This window comes from Cygnus atratus, chromosome 5, assembly GCF_013377495.2.
Source record: "Cygnus atratus isolate AKBS03 ecotype Queensland, Australia chromosome 5, CAtr_DNAZoo_HiC_assembly, whole genome shotgun sequence".
NCBI lineage: Eukaryota > Metazoa > Chordata > Aves > Anseriformes > Anatidae > Cygnus > Cygnus atratus.
Window position 1 is genome coordinate 48,099,850 of NC_066366.1, and position 17,342 is coordinate 48,117,191.

At 41.8% G+C, this 17,342-nt stretch overlaps 2 protein-coding genes and 1 non-coding gene across 3 annotated transcripts in view; 2 read left to right on the top strand and 1 right to left on the bottom strand.

Moving 5' to 3' along the window:
- The first annotated feature begins 1,945 nt into the window (after nt 1-1,945).
- TRNAG-CCC (transfer RNA glycine (anticodon CCC)) lies at nt 1,946-2,016 on the top strand. Its single transcript has one exon. It is a non-coding gene; the product is annotated as a tRNA-Gly (tRNA).
- A 2,607-nt stretch (nt 2,017-4,623) lies between these two features.
- On the top strand, nt 4,624-13,999 carry PSMC1 (proteasome 26S subunit, ATPase 1). Its single transcript, XM_035539693.2, has 11 exons — nt 4,624-4,725; nt 5,138-5,191; nt 5,983-6,079; nt 6,474-6,598; nt 7,202-7,387; nt 7,585-7,713; nt 9,293-9,389; nt 9,529-9,718; nt 11,075-11,226; nt 12,999-13,153; nt 13,689-13,999. Exons 1-11 carry the CDS (start codon nt 4,723-4,725, stop codon nt 13,821-13,823), a joined length of 1,323 nt encoding a protein of 440 aa, XP_035395586.1. The 5' UTR covers nt 4,624-4,722; the 3' UTR covers nt 13,824-13,999.
- Nucleotides 14,000-16,363: 2,364 nt separating this feature from the next.
- The window catches only part of NRDE2 (NRDE-2, necessary for RNA interference, domain containing), a 31,827-nt gene continuing 30,848 nt past the window's right edge, over nt 16,364-17,342 (bottom strand). The window contains exon 14 of the mRNA XM_035539921.2: nt 16,364-17,262. Coding sequence (XP_035395814.1) covers nt 17,137-17,262 — 126 coding nt within the window. The 3' untranslated portion in view covers nt 16,364-17,136. The remainder of the gene's footprint in view (nt 17,263-17,342) is intronic.

Sequence of the window (17,342 nt, forward strand, 5' to 3'; positions counted from 1 at the left end):
GGGAGCCATCTCGGGGCTCTCCACTCAAACGAGCAATCTGCAGGTGGCTGTTAGCTGCTGTTTAGTCTTTCCTCCTGAGTAATAGCATGGTGATTATGTGCAGGGTAAGAAAGGCAGGGCAAGAGCTCATGACACCTTGGGGATGCAGCAGTCCCTGCAGGCCAGAGCAGGCTGAGAGCTGCTCTCACCCACACTGAGAGCAAGGCAGCTGCGGAATATCCTGGGGATGGGGAAGGCACAAGGACCACCACTGTTAGCAGTTTGGAAACACAGTGCCGTGGCAAGGAAGAGCACAGACGTTCTGACTAACGAGACAAGTCATGGAAGATTGAGTGAATCTGTTCTAAGGGAATGTTATCTTCATTTGTACATACCCAATAATCCATACCCGATAATTCATACCAAATGGGCTTTAGCTAAGAGCCAGGATGGGGGTAGGGACAAAACTAACAGGCTTCCACTTCTTTTTAAAATGAACAACGTCCAATGAATTGTACATTGCACATGTGTAATGTGGATGTCAGGAAAAGAATGGATGTGAAGGTGACATTCCCATTTTTAAAATTATAATATTAGCCTTGGTGATATGAGAAGGACAATGTAATCACACTGCCTAATGTAAGGCACTTACGTGAGCAGCTTGGTTAAAAAAAGCCATTTCCCTAGTTCGCTGGATGGGCAATGTCAAGTAAAAGACTCTAAAAGACTCTCCCCGAAGGTGATGGTTCTGAATTGGTGGAGAAACTTCTTGGTTGATTCGGAGGGGAGCCTACAGGGAGTCAGCACCCTGCCTATAACAACTACCCTTCATGTAGTCACGTGCCAGTCAGCAGGTGGTGGGAATATCTTCCAAACCCACTATATGTAGCTGCAATAACAAGACTGATCTTTTTCTTATCTGGAGGTTTGTTTACATCTATGGAAACATTTAAAAAAGCTTTAGGTGCCTTGACATGTATTAAGAAATCCAGATTAACCTCAACAGTACAAGCAATCCTAGTGATTTCCTCAATGTACAAAGGGAAAATAAACCTCCCTGCTAGCTACTAATCCCTGCCCTAATATTCCTCCAGACCTCAACTGCCCTCTTCTTCCCCAAATGCTTGGGAAAGATGTGGGCTTTAAAATATGCCTAGAAAATCAGCAGTAAGCTTATTTCAGAATAAAGAAGAGGGAGTAAAAACACTGTAAGAAAAACACAATGCAAATAAAATAAAATAAAATAAATCATCCTCCCTGAACAATGCTCAACATTTTTTGATATGAAGGGGCAGCTTTTTGTTGCTCCTAAGGCTATGTTCATTTTTAGCAAACAAAGGACTGTATGTTTTTTTTGGTTACCCCTGCTTGTTCACTTTTTTTTTTTCTTTCTAGTGAGGGCAACACAAAATCAGAGGCACATTGGTCATTAAACATATTTATTCTTCACATTTCCTAATTTGACATTATCCATGCTCTGCATCTAAACCAAAAATCTGGATGTTGATAGCTAAGACATGCAGCCAGGTTACATAAGTGTATTTCTATAGCACTCAGTTAATCAGCACTGAAAACCCCAAGAGTTCAAAACCATTAACCAGATCACCCCAAATCAGGAAATTGGTTTAAAAAACACAGTATTCCCCTTCTGTGATTCTTGTTTTCTGCCACAACTGTTTCATAGTGTGTTTTTAAATTAATGAGTTGGGTGACAATCTTGACAACATCCTTTTAATATAGCTCTCATATATAATTTCCTAGTATTTATAAAAGCTACAAAAACTGATTGCTATCATAGATGTGTCTTGTGAGTTCAGAAATGCAAACCTGAGCTTTTAGGTTCACCCCACACTCCTACCATTCTGGTGAGCTTATGAAATAATTCTCTCACTTCAAATTACTAAGCTACAAGCCACTAAAATCTGGGTTTTATAAGAAGTAGTGACAAGAAATCTGAATCAAAGCTGCACCGCTGGTGTAGTGGTATCATGCAAGATTCCCATTCTTGCGACCCGGGTTCGATTCCCGGGCGGTGCACGGTAATTTTTCAAGTTCAGTTTTGGGCCCCTCAGTACAAGAAGGACATCGAGGCCCTGGAGCATGTCCAGAGAAGGACAACAAAACTGGTGAAGGGCCTGGAACACAAGTCTTTTGAGGAGTGGCTGAGGGAACTGGGGTTGTTTAGTCTGGAGGAGGTTCGGGGGAGACCTTATTGCTGTCTACAGCTACCTGAAAGGAAGGTGTGGGGAGCTGGGGGTCGGCCTCTTCTCACAGATAACTAGTGATAGGACTAGAGGGAATGGCCTCAAGTTGCAGCAGGGGAGGTTTAGGTTGGAAATGAGGAGACATTTCTTCTCAGAAAGAGCAGTCAGGCATTGGGACAGGTTGCCCGGGGAGGTGGTGGAGTCACCGTCCCTGGGGGTGAAAGGAAAGGTTGGACGTGGTGCTTAGGGACATGGTTTAGTGGGTGACATTGGTGGTAGGGCGATGGTTGGACCAGGTGATCTTGGAGGTCTTTTCCAACCTTGATGATTTTATGATTCTATGAAACCGGTCCTATCAATTGCAGGTATAATTCTAAATAAATAAGGGTATAACTGAATCTGAAGTGAGACTGAAGAGAGGAAAAATGCATATATTTTAGTGAGAGGATATTCTTTAGCTATACAATGTAAAGTTAAATAAACAAATAAATAAATAAACAGATATGATCCTGTAAGACAGTAAATTCCATAAAGTATGTGTTACAAAAGCACAGCGACTGCTCCAGCAAAGAAGGCAGGCACTTGGGTGCTGCAGGGGACAGGTGGGGAGCAACTTCGGCGGGCCCCAAACAGGGACGGGGCTCCTGTGCTCAGCTCTGTGTGTGCAAGCAGTGGGAAACAGGCTCAACCCCAAACAGGTGTTTGGTTCTGGGTTGAGCACATGCTTGTGTTCAGTCTGTGCTTTACTGTTGCGAATGTCAGTGGAAACACTGAAAGTTTCTACAGCTGTTCCCCAGGAATGTTGCAGACAGGTAGTACATTTACTTGGTCGATTTCTGGAAAACTTTACTAGTGTTCTTTCAGGGCTGCTTGTAGCAAAAGCAATTCTTACAAGAAAAAAACTCTGTGCTTTTATACTGAGTAGCTGATGGAAGAGATGAAAGGAAGCACCAGGTCTAGGGGAAAAAAAAAAAAAGTAACTTTGAATACAAATTCAAAGAATATTTACCACTCTTTCTCCTCTGCTGATGCATTCCCACACAGATCTGCTCACAGCAAGCAGTCCTACCAGAAAATTCACCACAATGTCTCTTTATTGGCAGTTAAAACTCCTGAAATTTAGATTTCATTCCTAGACGTACATTTAAAAAAACAACTCACTTTCGTTGATTTGTATTTCCATTCTTTCATTACTGAGGTTTTCTAGTTACTCTCTCTGCAAATAACTGTAAAACAAGGTTGGATGCCTTCATTTATTTTGAAAACACAGATGGAAAAAATGTTACAGGAAAACAAACTTTTGGAAGAAGAGCTGCTGGGTTTTTATACACAAAGTTAATTCCTGTTTATATTGTTGGAACAATCAAAACACATGGTAGCTCACACTACAGGTGGAGAACAACCAGTACCAGTAGCACTCTGGAAACATTTGCTGCAGGCAGTACTCAGTGTGCTAGTCCAGACACGGTTTCAGTAGAAGATCCTTTCCTTCCATCAATATTGCAAAACATTACCTCTGGTTTTGTTCCTTTTTTTTCCTTCTATTTATTTATTCATTTATGGGGGAAATGGGGAAAAAAATATTTATTTACGGGGAAAAGCTTTGGGGACCCAGGATTTGGACTTGATGATCCTTGCGGGTCCCTTCCAACTCGGGTGTTCTATGATTCTTTCCGTATTTCAGGCTACTCTCTGTAGTGTTCACATATCTGTTTTCACAGTACCGGGCCACACATTGAGAGCAGACTTTGCAGTATATCTGCAAAGGCTAAGATGTGACTGATGACTTCGTCATGATGGTGTATTTTAAAGCACCTCCCGTGACACTGACCTAGGCAAGTGTGGACTGCAGGGAGGAGCTGCAAACACAAAGCTTTCCACTTGTGGCACAACACTACCAGAGCGCTTTGAACTTCCAAGAAAGACCTCTCTGGTAGTGGTTAGGGGAGGTAACAACTAACACGACTAAGACACGCTTTTCCAACACATTCAGAAGATTTAATGTAATTTTATAAGATTTAGTGTCATTTTTATGGATATTAACATTGTGGCAGCTGGTTGATGATGAGATGCAATTAAGTATCGTGAGCTTCTTGTTCTGATGTGAATTAAAGTGTAGGAATTTCTGAAAAATATCTCATGGGGGAAGAGAGAGTTGAAAGCTCCTCTGATTTCTGGCACTGAGGGGCAGAGCACACCGTTTCACACGATATAATCAAAAGCTGCCGCCCCCAGACTGCTCAGAATGTCACGTTTGTCTGTTACGGGATGTTTCTTCTGTTAAGAAAACCAGAAAGCGTAAGTCAGCAGCAGCGCCTCAAAGGGCGTCCGGCAGGAGCCCAGCGCCCTCCCGGCGGGCACCACACGCCGCGCTCCCGCCGGCGGCGGGCGGGCAAATGGCGGCCCCGCCCCGCCCCGCCCCGCCCCGCCCGCTCCGCCTGCGGGTTCTGGCCCTCTCCGCGCACCGTAGCGCCGCCGCTGCCCTGTCCCCTGCCGGCTGCCGTCGGGCGCGGCGTTTCCGGTGCGGTGCGGAGGGAAGATGGTGAGGGGGGAACGGGGCCGGGGCCGGGCGGCCGCGGCGGGGCTGGGGCGGGGGCGGTGGGGGGGGCCGGGCCGGGCCCTCGGCGCCCCTCAGCGCCCTGGCGGGACCCCGGAGCCCTCAGGAGCCCCTGGGCGCGTTTTGCCGAGTCACGGCGCTGTGAGCGGGGCTGCGCCGAGGGGCCGGCCCCGGTGCGGTGCAGTGCCGTGAGGGTCAGGGCCGCCCGTAACGGCGGCGTGCCGTGCCGTGCCGCCTGGAGCCCTCTGTCCGCCTCTGGCAGGCGGCTGGAGGTTTGTTTAGGTAGGGGGGTCTGAGCGGGGCTGCTGCTTACGCGGAGCTGCGCTTAGGCTTCAGGATTGCTGCGTTTCCACGTCTATTTGGCCCTTGTGATTTTCTATTTTATCATTTTATTTAGGGTCAAAGTCAAAGTGGTGGACACGGTCCTGGTGGTGGCAAGAAAGATGACAAGGTAACAAAACCCAAACAAACGCCTTTTCTTACAGGTGTGCTACTGCAGAGGCTGGCTGCAGCGGGTTTTAAGTCACTTTTTTTCTTCTCTGCTCCCAGAGCTACGTTGTTTCTTCTGGATGCACACAGGAGAAAATAGGTTGCCATTCAAAAATACAAAAGGGGACGTTGGTGCAAAGGAAAACTGAAAATATGTGGCAGTAGAAATTTACTTATAAAAGTAAAAAAATAAAAGTAAAAGCCCTGTAAATCTGCCTGGGTTAGGAAAGCCTTTAAGGTGGCAGTTAAGTAACGGGTTTTGATTTGAAAATGGAACTGTACGGGTATTTGCATGAGGTCTTTACGTAACGTTGTGGAACCTTAGAGGTCAGTTTCCTTAGGAAATGGAAGCATAATACTGTATATTGAGAGCTATATATAAGCTGGCAAACTGAAGGCATGTTACATGTAGATTAAAAACAACAGAAGTGTTCAGCTTCAGTGTTTTCTTCATCCTCTCGTGTATGAGTGGTTTGTGGTTTAGTTCAGGTTTCAGCCTTCTGTGTTCTATATTCACTGAAAATGGAAGAAATCTAAAATAAAATAAGCAGGAGAAGAAATTTTAAAATCTTCTTGAAAATAAGGTTAATACTTCTTTTGGGCTTGTCTCTCTATATCGTAAAGGAAACAATTTTGTTACGTAGTCATTCAGTTGAAGTTGAGCTCTCAGTCTGTGTACCTAACCTCTGCGTGTGTTCTTTCATTGCTTTTATTCTGATTTTTTTTTCCCTTGGAATTCCTTTTATGGATAAGGACAAGAAGAAGAAATATGAACCTCCAGTTCCAACCAGAGTGGGGAAAAAGAAGAAGAAAACAAAGGGACCAGATGCTGCCAGCAAACTCCCTCTAGGTGAGCATTCTGCCTGCCCCAGCAGTCCTGTCCCCTAGATGTGGCCGTATGTACAGCTCAAGACACAAATGATTAAACCGCAAGGCCAAATGCAGTTTTATTTCGTATAAACTTAAAAATACAAAATCAGATTGTTGTTACGCAAGATGCATCCCATGGATTCCCGTTTAAGAGACAGACATTGAAATTAGGAGAAAAGTAGGGGAAATAGCATTTAAAAGATTTTTTTGACCAAAACTTAGTGGAGCAAGATTTACATAGTGATGTTACTTAGTGATTGCTGCTTGTATAGAAAGTATTGTCAGAAAAGAAAGCAGAAATTCTGGTAGTGAATTAATGGTTGGTACCATGTCAGTCTTGACCTAAAATATTGTGATTCTACTTGTGATTACAGTGACTCCTCACACACAGTGCAGACTCAAACTATTGAAATTAGAGAGGATTAAAGATTACCTGTTAATGGAGGAAGAATTTATCAGAAATCAAGAACAAATGAAACCTTTGGAAGAGAAACAAGAGGTGAGCTTTGAGCGAACTGTTAATGTTAAAATGAGTGCTCTAATGTAATCTACTTCATACAGAAGCAATGGAAAGAAAGTGTCATGAATGTGTAAGTCATTCTAAATGTTATGTGTATTAAAACTTTTCATTATATCTCAATTACTGTTTGGAAAGTAGGGTATTTTTCTAGTGGTTTAATGCGTTTAGTCCAAGCATAGGTTATTACAGATGAGGCAGTAGTTGGTTTTGGTTTTGTTCTTTTTTTTTTTTTCTTCTCCTCCTTAGTGGTCTGTGAAAGTGCAGGTCCCATATGAGAAAGAAAGAATATTTTAGCTAGGCATATCCGTATGCTAGTGTCCGTAGAACTGAAATAATAGTGAATTATGTTACTGGCCTGTGCTTTTATGCTTTTTGGGGCAGTGAAACAATAGCAAAAAATGTTTCTGTCGTTTGGCTTGTAAAGCGAACTGAGAAATATAATGAATCTCCCAAATGTGCTGTCAGCTTTTAACTGTGCTGTACTTCAGCTGAAGGTAACACTCAAAATTCTGGCCCAACCCATTAATAGTAATGTTTTTGTCTGTGTTCTTAACTTGTTTCTTGAATCCTCCTTGACAACAGGAGGAAAGATCAAAGGTGGATGATCTGAGGGGAACACCGATGTCTGTGGGTACCTTGGAGGAGATCATTGATGATAACCACGCTATCGTGTCCACCTCAGTGGGATCAGAACACTACGTCAGTATTCTGTCTTTTGTGGACAAGGATTTGCTGGAGCCCGGCTGCTCTGTTTTGCTAAATCATAAGGTGAGTTACGCGAGCTGATAAAATAAGCACACGCTCTTCTGCTGTTTTAACTGGCCTCTGTTCTGAGAATCACAGGATCACAGGGCCTGAGGCTAGTGCCATTTATTCTCACACCTAAATGTATGGGTGTTGGGTTTCAGTTTGACCTTATATCAGTGCTGCTTGCTTTCTTTAACAACTCTTAATGCTTGCGTTAGGTTCATGCTGTGATAGGAGTCCTGATGGATGACACGGATCCTCTAGTTACTGTGATGAAAGTTGAGAAAGCTCCTCAAGAAACGTATGCTGACATTGGTGGCCTTGATAACCAGATTCAGGAAATCAAGGTATTCTGATGTGCTAATTTGTGCTGTAAAGTAAACTATAAACATAGCTGTTAGGCCAGGAGCCTGAAGGAGTAACAGCAGAACCAGCTGCTGTTCGTGTGGTGGTGGTTTGTGTCTTGCAAGTGCATTTCTTGGTTCAATTTCACTACAGACGACACATGGACCTAAACAAACCTTTTAAGTTTGTAGTATACCCATTCACAAACCATATGCACAGAAACATCCCACAGTTGCTGTGGAATGTATAGAGCACTGAGATCATAATCTGTGCGATAATGTATTGGTTTGCAGTGTGTTAAGTTGTAAAGTTATTGATTATTGAAAGATAAGGGGGTGCCTTCTGAAAAGTGCAGATGACATGTAATTGAAGGATTTGAAGGGTGGGGTTTTTTGTTTGTTCGTTTGTGGGGTTTGGTGTATTTTTTGTTTGTTTTCCTACCATCAGAGCTTAGAGCGAACCCTGTGAAAATTCATAGAATCATAGAACGGTTTGGATTGGAAGGGTCCTTAAGGACCATCTGGTTCCAGCCCCCCTGCCATTGGAGGGACACCTCCCACCAGAGCAGGCTGCCCAAAGCCCCATCCAGCCTGGCCTTGAGCACCTCCAGGGATGAGACATCCACAGCTTCTCTGGGCAGCCTGTGCCAGTGCCTCACCGCCCTCAGAGTAAAGAATTTCCTCCTTATATCTAATCTAAGCCTGCCCTCGTTTAGTTTAAAGCCGTTACCCCTTGTCCTGTCACTGAACTCCCTGAAAAAAAAGTCCCTCCCCAGCTTTCCTGTACGTCCCCTTCAGGTACTGGAAGGCTGCTCTAAGGTCTCCCCAGGGCCTTCTCTTCTCCAGGCTGAACGACCCCAGCTCTCAGCCTCTCTTCACAGGAGAGGTGCTCCAGCCCTCTGGGCATCCTTGTGGCCCTCCTCTGGACTCGCTCCAACAGGTCCATGTCCTTTGTGTGCTGGGGGCCCCAGAGCTGAGCGCAGGGCTCCAGGTGGGGTCTCACAAGAGCAAGTAGAGGGGCAGAATCACCTCCCTCGACCTGCTGACCACACTGCTTTGATGCAGCAGGGTATGGTTGGCTTTCTGGGCTGCAAGTGCACATTGCTGGCTCGTGTTGAGCTTCTCATCAACCAACACCCTCAGTCAAACAGCCAACTCAACTCTTTTGCTTTGGATACACATCCAAAATCATAAATGCACTTAAAACATTCATCTGTAGCGTCTGGTAGCTCATACTGGAAAGCATCCTTTAAGGAAAGTCTCCCCCCTGAAGTACTGTATGAGTGTTTGGGAGCCAGGAACTGAGTTCTAAATTCAGCGTGTTGTGTTTAGATTGAAGGAGGGGGGACTCTCACTGTTTCAACTTGACATGTGGAAGAGAAGCAATAGGAAGACCTGTTTAGGTAGAATAGTTGCCTGCCTTAGAATTGCAGGCAACCGAGATGCATGTTTTTCAAGGTCTGCCTTGCAATTACTTGCGTTCTTTTTGCCTCTTATTAATGCAGTCCTGAAGAACCCCACAGATCTTCTGTGGAGAGCGCTCACTGTTTATAAAAACACATTTGTTTTTGTCATGATGCAGGAGTCTGTGGAGCTTCCCCTCACCCATCCTGAGTATTACGAAGAGATGGGGATAAAGCCGCCCAAAGGAGTCATTCTGTATGGCCCGCCTGGCACAGGTATCTTAGAGTTCTGTACCAAGCTAGCACAAGAAAAATTATACTTGGGTAGCGTTAAACCACTGCCACGTCTGTCACAAATTTGATGTGACTTTTTTATTTTGCCTGCAGACTAATTACAGTATTTCTTTGCAATCAGGTAAAACTTTACTGGCCAAAGCAGTAGCAAACCAAACTTCAGCGACCTTCCTGCGAGTTGTTGGTTCAGAACTTATACAGAAGTACTTGGGTGATGGTCCAAAGCTCGTGCGCGAACTGTTCCGTGTGGCTGAAGAGCATGCTCCGTCCATTGTCTTCATTGATGAAATCGATGCCATTGGTACAAAGAGGTACGGTGTTCTAGCTTCCACTTCACACAGAGGTATTGCCAAGGACAATAAAAGTCATCTTTTGCAACCATATTGATACCCTGTTTCTTAGCTCTGCTACCATTTCTGTAATATTTTTGATTTAAGCAATTTTCTGCAAGTAAGAAGTCAACTATTCAGACTAACATAAACACCACAACATTTTTGTGTTAAATAGGTGTGACCAGAGATTTAACCTCTTTTCTCTTGCTACCTGGTTCCATGACACAGTGTCTCGCGCTGGAAGAGGCACCGTGCAAGTGTCTATGGCATGCTTTCAGGGCAAGTGCAAACACAGGAACTGGCTTTAGTGATTCAAGAGTAAAGCAGTGTATTTAACACTGAGTACATCTATGTGTTGTTTGCCTTTCTAAATAGGTAGCTGAACAGTTACAACTAAGTTTTTAGAACGTTCTGTGGGAAGTTACAGAGCGTAATGTCATGGATGTGGAATTTGATCAGCATTGCTTATGTCAAGCTAAGCTGTTGTCAGCCTGTAGCCAAGCTGTATTTGAAAACTCCGTAGGCTGCTTGGAGCTGTCCAATTCAGATAGGCTTTAAAGCAGTTATATGTTTTCCTTTAAATAAACAAAATGATGCTCATATATCTAACTACACAGTTGCCAGCCTGAATCTCCAGTATAAAGGAGCTTCTGCCCCCCGTATTTCAGCACATGTAGAACAGATGGGGCTGATGGGGAAGTGTGTAACACTCAGAATTCTTCATAACCGCTACGTTGCTTCAGACTGTTCCTAAACATGGATGAGGCTTTTTGCATGAAGAGTACCTAGTCTGGTACTTGCAAAGTGAAGTGACTAAAGCACAAAGCACAGAACTCTATCCCCTCGTACCTGTGTTTTAGGAAGGGCAGAGTAAAACCAGGAGCCACATTAGTAAGGCTGAAAAGCATACAGTTGTGCCTGTGTGCATAAGGGGAAAAACAACTGTCCGGCTTTATTTTCTTCCAAATTGGATGCGTGTCCTTTTAAGAACTAGTTCTGTTTTTTTTTTTTTTTTTTTTTTTTTTACATTTTTGTTCATCTGTTAAGGAGAGATGAGATTTCCAACTATATTACAGACATTGGAAAAGAACAGACTTCTTCACGTAATTGCTGTTATGTTGCACAGCTACAAGAATAGTTCAGTGCCTCTGTACTTACCTAGATGTCACAATTAGATTGTGAAAACCTGCTTTTTGCTTTCTATAGGCGAATGTTTAAAATTCTGTTGTAACACGGGCATTTTAAAAAGACTGTTTTGTGTATTTGTGGCAGTTAACGTGAAGTACGTTCTTCAATTCGCATAGTGCTTTTCCTGACTATTTTGTTGTCTTAAAGGTATGACTCAAATTCAGGCGGTGAGAGAGAGATCCAGCGTACAATGCTGGAGCTGCTGAACCAGCTGGATGGGTTTGACTCTCGTGGGGACGTTAAAGTTATCATGGCCACAAACAGAATAGAAACGCTGGATCCAGCTCTAATTAGGCCAGGTAAGAGACTTCCCAGCGTGTATGCTTAAGGCACTTCCCCTGTGAAAGGACTTGTCACACAGCTTATTGAACACATGGGCTGGTCAGAAGAATGCCTGTCAGTGGTTTGTCACCTTCTCATCTATGCTGGTGTGTCTGTTAAAATCAGAACCCATTCACAAGTTTCTAAACGGAAGAAAAACCTGGGCCGGAGAAGAAATGTGTAAACTCCTCTTATACGTATAGTATAAATAATTAAAACATTCTTCCTTTGTATTAAGATGGCACAGGTATTTTGTGAAGTGATTGTTAACATGGTACGTAGTGGAGCAGCAGCATTTTGTTAACACCTTCAGCAGCTGAGGAAGGTAGGGCGTTACCATTTGAATTCAATAGGTGAGACCCTAAGTTGAACAGTGGGTGGATTTTGATGCAGTGATACCAGTCTACTTCTTTAGTGACCTGTCATTTCGGGGATGAGTGAGGGAGAAATAGTATCTTAATTTTTATATGTGTGTTACATGTTGAGCCAAGAGCTTGAACAGACACAAATACTATTTTTAAACGGCCAGTAAAAATGTACCAAAACCTGCATAAATACATGTGGTGTCGTTTAAACGAGAAGTTTGAAAGCAACAGAGAGATCAAGGGAATAAGCTTCCTGGTAGAATCCTTGAGTAAACCTTAAGTATTGAAGGAGTTGTAAAGATATTTTTTTTAACACAGGTAAAATAGAGAGTAAAGATAATTCTAGATGAATGCATCTGAGTGGTCAATAGACTGTATGGAACCAAGGAGTTTAGAGAGAACCTCCACCATATGAAATTGCTGAGGTGTGATTTTTCAATAAGCTGGTTTTGTCTCCATCTTAGGCTTACCCCTCCAAATCAAAAGCAGTTGTTGTTTGAGAACTGAGCAGAAAATACTGTACTGATGTTAAAAGCCAAGTTAGGGTGTTCTGAAATTAAATGGAAAGAAACCTCCTATGCCTATCATGTATTTAAATTACCAGTGCTTGAGCAACTGTGGCACGAGCTTGGTAAACTGTTACCAGTGTGTGTTTTACTCTGCAATACTGTATGTGGTACCATCAACCCCTCGTAGTAAAGACTGTAAAACTAGAGAAGAACGAGTGTGATGTGGAGATGGAAAATATCTTTAAAAGGAATGCTTATTAAGTTGGAACCATAGGAGCTGGAACAGCTTTCTGGCAGGAGGGACTTCAGGAAATATCTGGTAGGAACTTCCAGCAGAACCTTTATGCAAAGCCTTCTTTCTTCATATAGGTTTTACAGTACTACGTAACACTAACATTTTTTTTTTGAGAAGTTAATTATATAGGAAGGGTTCGTGTTGCCACAGTAACTTCTTTTTTGTGTGTTTGTGGCAGAGTTAAATGTAATCATTTAGCTTCAGAGCTAAATGTAATCTCAGTAAAATGAAGTGTGTTACTAGAGTATAGGTATTGGATTAACACTTCTCTGTGGTATGACGAATTATTCTTATATTTACATGACTCAAGGAAGCTAGGGTTTTTGAAGCCTCACAGATAAGATGCCTTTTACTTGCAGTTACACAGGCTTTTACAAAGCAGCAGTGCATTTCTTTTCAGCTCCACCTTTATGTTCATTACAAACAGAACTGTCTGATCTCACTTTCTACTCTAAGACATGATTGATTCTGGCATGAAGATAGTTACCATCAGTATAAATTTGAAATGTTCTTCCTGCTCCTTTTCCAGTAAATGCACACAAGAAAACAAACAACTAAGCATGAACTTCTCTTTTGTGCAGGACGTATCGACAGGAAAATAGAGTTCCCTCTACCTGATGAGAAGACCAAGAAACGAATCTTTCAGATTCACACAAGCAGGATGACGCTGGCAGACGATGTGACGTTAGATGAGCTGATTATGGCAAAAGATGATCTCAGTGGTGCAGATATTAAGGTGTGTACACCACCATTGTTCATAGTTCAAAACCTAAATCCCAAGTTTAACTGTATCCAAAACTTCATAAATTAGAAAAGGAATATGGAATCATGCGGAAGCATCCAAGATATTGTTAATCATGCAAAACAGTCCAGGATAAGAAGCATACTATGTCTGAAGTAAACAAAGGTCTTGCTAGAGTTACCATGTGGCATTAACTTTCCTTTGTCACCCCACAACAGCAGAAGTGTAACAATCTGCAGTTACGAGCTGGATGCCTTTGTTCTGTGGGGAGGAGGGAAATGGGAATTATTGTGAAGCTGCATTTCTTTTGTCATGCAACCACTACTTTATGGAAAGACGTCTGGCTTTATCCAGATTGTGTTACATGCTTCAGTGCTACTAAACAGTAGCGAAAACTGAGTTTTAATTTTGCTAACAACCTTCACCACTACAGCCTGAGCAGAATTTTCATATAGCTCTAGCTATCTTCTGAGGTGTTGCTTGAAGTAGCTGCAGAATCAGTAACTTACTTTTGCTTTCTCTGTTGTAGGCAATTTGTACAGAAGCTGGGTTGATGGCATTGAGGGAACGGCGAATGAAAGTAACAAATGAAGACTTCAAAAAATCAAAAGAGAACGTTCTCTATAAGAAGCAAGAGGGAACCCCCGAGGGCCTGTATCTTTAAGTCATCTCTGCCTGTTCAGGAACTTTTGGGAGCTCTTTCCTGGTTGAGATGACTGTTGTGTGTAAAACCAGAGAGTCTAGCTAATTCTCATTCCTGAAGAGGTTAAGTTCTGGTGGATAGTGGTTTTCAGTCAGTGTAACACTTTGTTTCCCAATAAAACATTTATTTGAACTGAACTGCTTTGGTGATAATTAAGAGTTACTTACACCGTTGTTGCTTTAGTCAGACTTCTTTCCAACAAGAAGTGCTGGCACACCCCTATGCATAGCGAAGAGCACATCAGTAGGTTCCCCACTGCTCAGTCCTTGTTAGGCAGGGTCATCTTATACAAGTACTGCAACTTGCCTCTATTCTTAGAACTAGAGTACCTTTTTTTTCCCTGGGGCGGTGGGGGGCAGGTCACGCCTGCCTAACTAGTACAAAAGTCACCTCCAAGTACCTCACTTTCCTAAGTAATATATACATAAAAATTAATGAAAAAAACTAAACCCTTGAAGTTTATTGTATGTTACAGAAAAGTACCCTCTATCTAGCATTTGTGCTTCCAAGAAGCAAGATAGATTACTCAGTGATATTAGTGTAAAGACTTAAATATGTTTGGGTAAAGCATTTGTAACATTAACGAAGGGCACTTCTAACTCATTCATTTCCAAACACTATATGCTTGATTTTAAAAGTTGTTTTTATATATATATATATATATATATATATATATATATATAATATATATATAAATAAATAAAAGCTGTTAGTTTGGTATACAGAATGCAATTAAGTAGTGCACAGTCTTTGCTGTGGAAACTTTCTGTGGGAAGAAAATCTGCACAGTAACAGAAATTTGGAAGTTACACATAAAGCAATCCCTTTGATAACTGCCAGTGCTGTTAACAACAATGGCAGCAGCAAAGCCAAGAGATGATGTTTTTCCATGTTAAAATTGTGGTTCATTGTTAAAAACAAATCCTACATATGAAGGGAATGTTTATCTGGATGACAGGAACCCTGAAATAGAGCTGGTTTCCATCTGGAGAAAGGGAAAAAAACCAGCAACATTTATTACCCATTCCTGTAAATCTTACGAGATCTGTCTCCGTGGAAAAGTCACCAAGCCAGCACTTTTTTAGGCAAGCACTTTCTAATCATGACAGTGGGCCTCATCTCTGCTTGATGGGCTCAAGAGCTTTAGAACATGCAGTAAACAAGGCTTTCTTTTTTATCTGGGACACAGCTGGTAAGGCAGACAAGAAGCAACAACCACAGAGAGGCTGGTGGAACTGACAAGGAAAGCTGCAAGGTATTAAACAAGATCAAGAACTGTGTTCTGGTATATTGACTACCACAACATTAACTGAAGAAGAAACATATTTGACAGATGTTTAGCTTTTACAGCAGAATTTAACTTCTGCCACTTTCTCCAACATTTCTAAAATCAAATCAAAAAAAAAATGAAGACAAAAGCAACAGAGCCAGCATATTCACCATAGAGACAAAAAAATCTCATGGGGTCTGAATTAATAGGCAAGACTTACTCCAGGAGCACCACTAGGTGAGCAGCCCCTGACCAGCTGCTTCCTTCGCTTGGGGTGGAGTGATGCACCAGGAAAAGCTGTGCAAAAGAGAGGAAGGGCCCCAGAGGAGGGATCACATGGAATACAAAGGTGATCAAAGGAGACACACAGGAGCAGAAACTTGCTGCCCCTCATCCCTACCTCCACGTCCCTTCCAGGTCTTTAGAGGAAATGGCATTCTGCTTTGACAGAAGAGCAAAAGCAAATTAAAAAAAAAAAATCACTTTTTGATGTCACCATTCAATACACAAATTAACCCCTACCTCCACTTCAGAAGGTCTCTCATATTGGAAAGAAGCATGGATTTTAAAAATAATTCATCTTTGGAAAAAAAAAAAAGTTATTTTATAGAAAAAACAGCATCACCTACGATCACCAGGATATTTAAGGCTCTTAGAATACGCTCTATTACCATTTTAAAATTTTGCATATTCCCTGTAACATTTAAAATACTTTAACAAAGATGAATAAATGAAGTGCAGCCTAAACTAACATGTCTATCTTGTGCTATGTTGCTATTAGGCAAAAATGAGCTAGAGGTTGTGTGACTTTCTCCAGCCACAGTTTTCCATGTAATCACATCTCACCAGCTGGATGACCCACAACTGTTTTAGTGCTGTTAGTGACAGTTGTTTGTTTTCTTCTAAAACCAAACCAAAACAAAAACCTCTGAAACAGTTTCAGGTACTCAGTAGCTCTATTTCAGATGAGGATCTAGTTTTTGAGTTCTTGAGTGTCTCGAGTAGGAACACTAAATACAGTCTTCTACATATTTCAGTATCTTCTGTCTTACAAAATAAATATACAACAATTATATTGCTAAATTGTTACCATATTTCATGTTATTTCTCTAGAAGCTGGCCTAGAGATTCTTGGAATTGAAGCTACTAATGAGAGAGTCAAGCTTTGACTATTCTGCCTTCTTTGGTGATGATTAAATACAGAACAGACCTCTACTTCTCTCATGATGATTGCCTATATTTGGGTCAAAAGAGAGTAATCAATTACAAAAACTTTTTTTAAATTGGGCTGCTTAGAGATGCACTATAAAATTTCATTGTTGATACATTGTTGATACATTAACAATCTTATTAAATTAAGAAAGAAAATAATTCAAGTTCCATTTGAATTTTAAAAATTAAGGTATATTTTTCATAAATATTCATATTAAAATGGTCATCTGTCAAAACATACAAACACAAGTCCAAAATAGGTGCCTGCACAAGCAAAGATTTGGCCTTCACTGTTTATGAACAGATGTAACTGTTGTTTGACTCGGTAGTTATATATACACACGCATACCAAGCTGAAGGAAATTACTGAAGTCTGCCAGCTGGAGGACAGTGGAGCATCCACTTGGCAGATGTTTATTTCCTGTGCTGTTCACCAAACCATAATTGGCATGTACTGAATCTCTATTGAACTCCAGGGAATGTAATTTCAAACAATAGAATAAGAAATGTGGGCAACATTCAACAGGAGGATATTTGCGAGAGGGCATCCTTCTGTGGGAGTCAGCAATACTTCAGAGAAATGGATGCATTTCTGTGGGCAAAATGCAGTACTTGATCCCAGAATACTCACAGCTAGTAGAACTCCATTTTGATAGCAATTTGTACAAAAGCTTTAAAAAAAAAGTACATAGTACCCAAGTCCCAACAGAGCTCCAGCTTGTAGAGAGACAGTTCTAAGTGTTAGTTTTGGAACTAGCTTGTGTACTTTTTTCACTCTTACACAATCTTCTCTTAGACTTCTAACAGTAGATCCAGCTCTTCCATAGGTACCCGCACTCTTAATTCTTTTTCAGTCATTAGATCAAGTGTCTCTTGCAGCTGATCAGGGAAGTACTCTATTGCATCCATATACAGTACCTAGAAAGGCAACATCAAATTTTTTTTATCTGCCATTTTTCTATCACAGCAAGACACATAATAGAAAGGTTATGTAGACA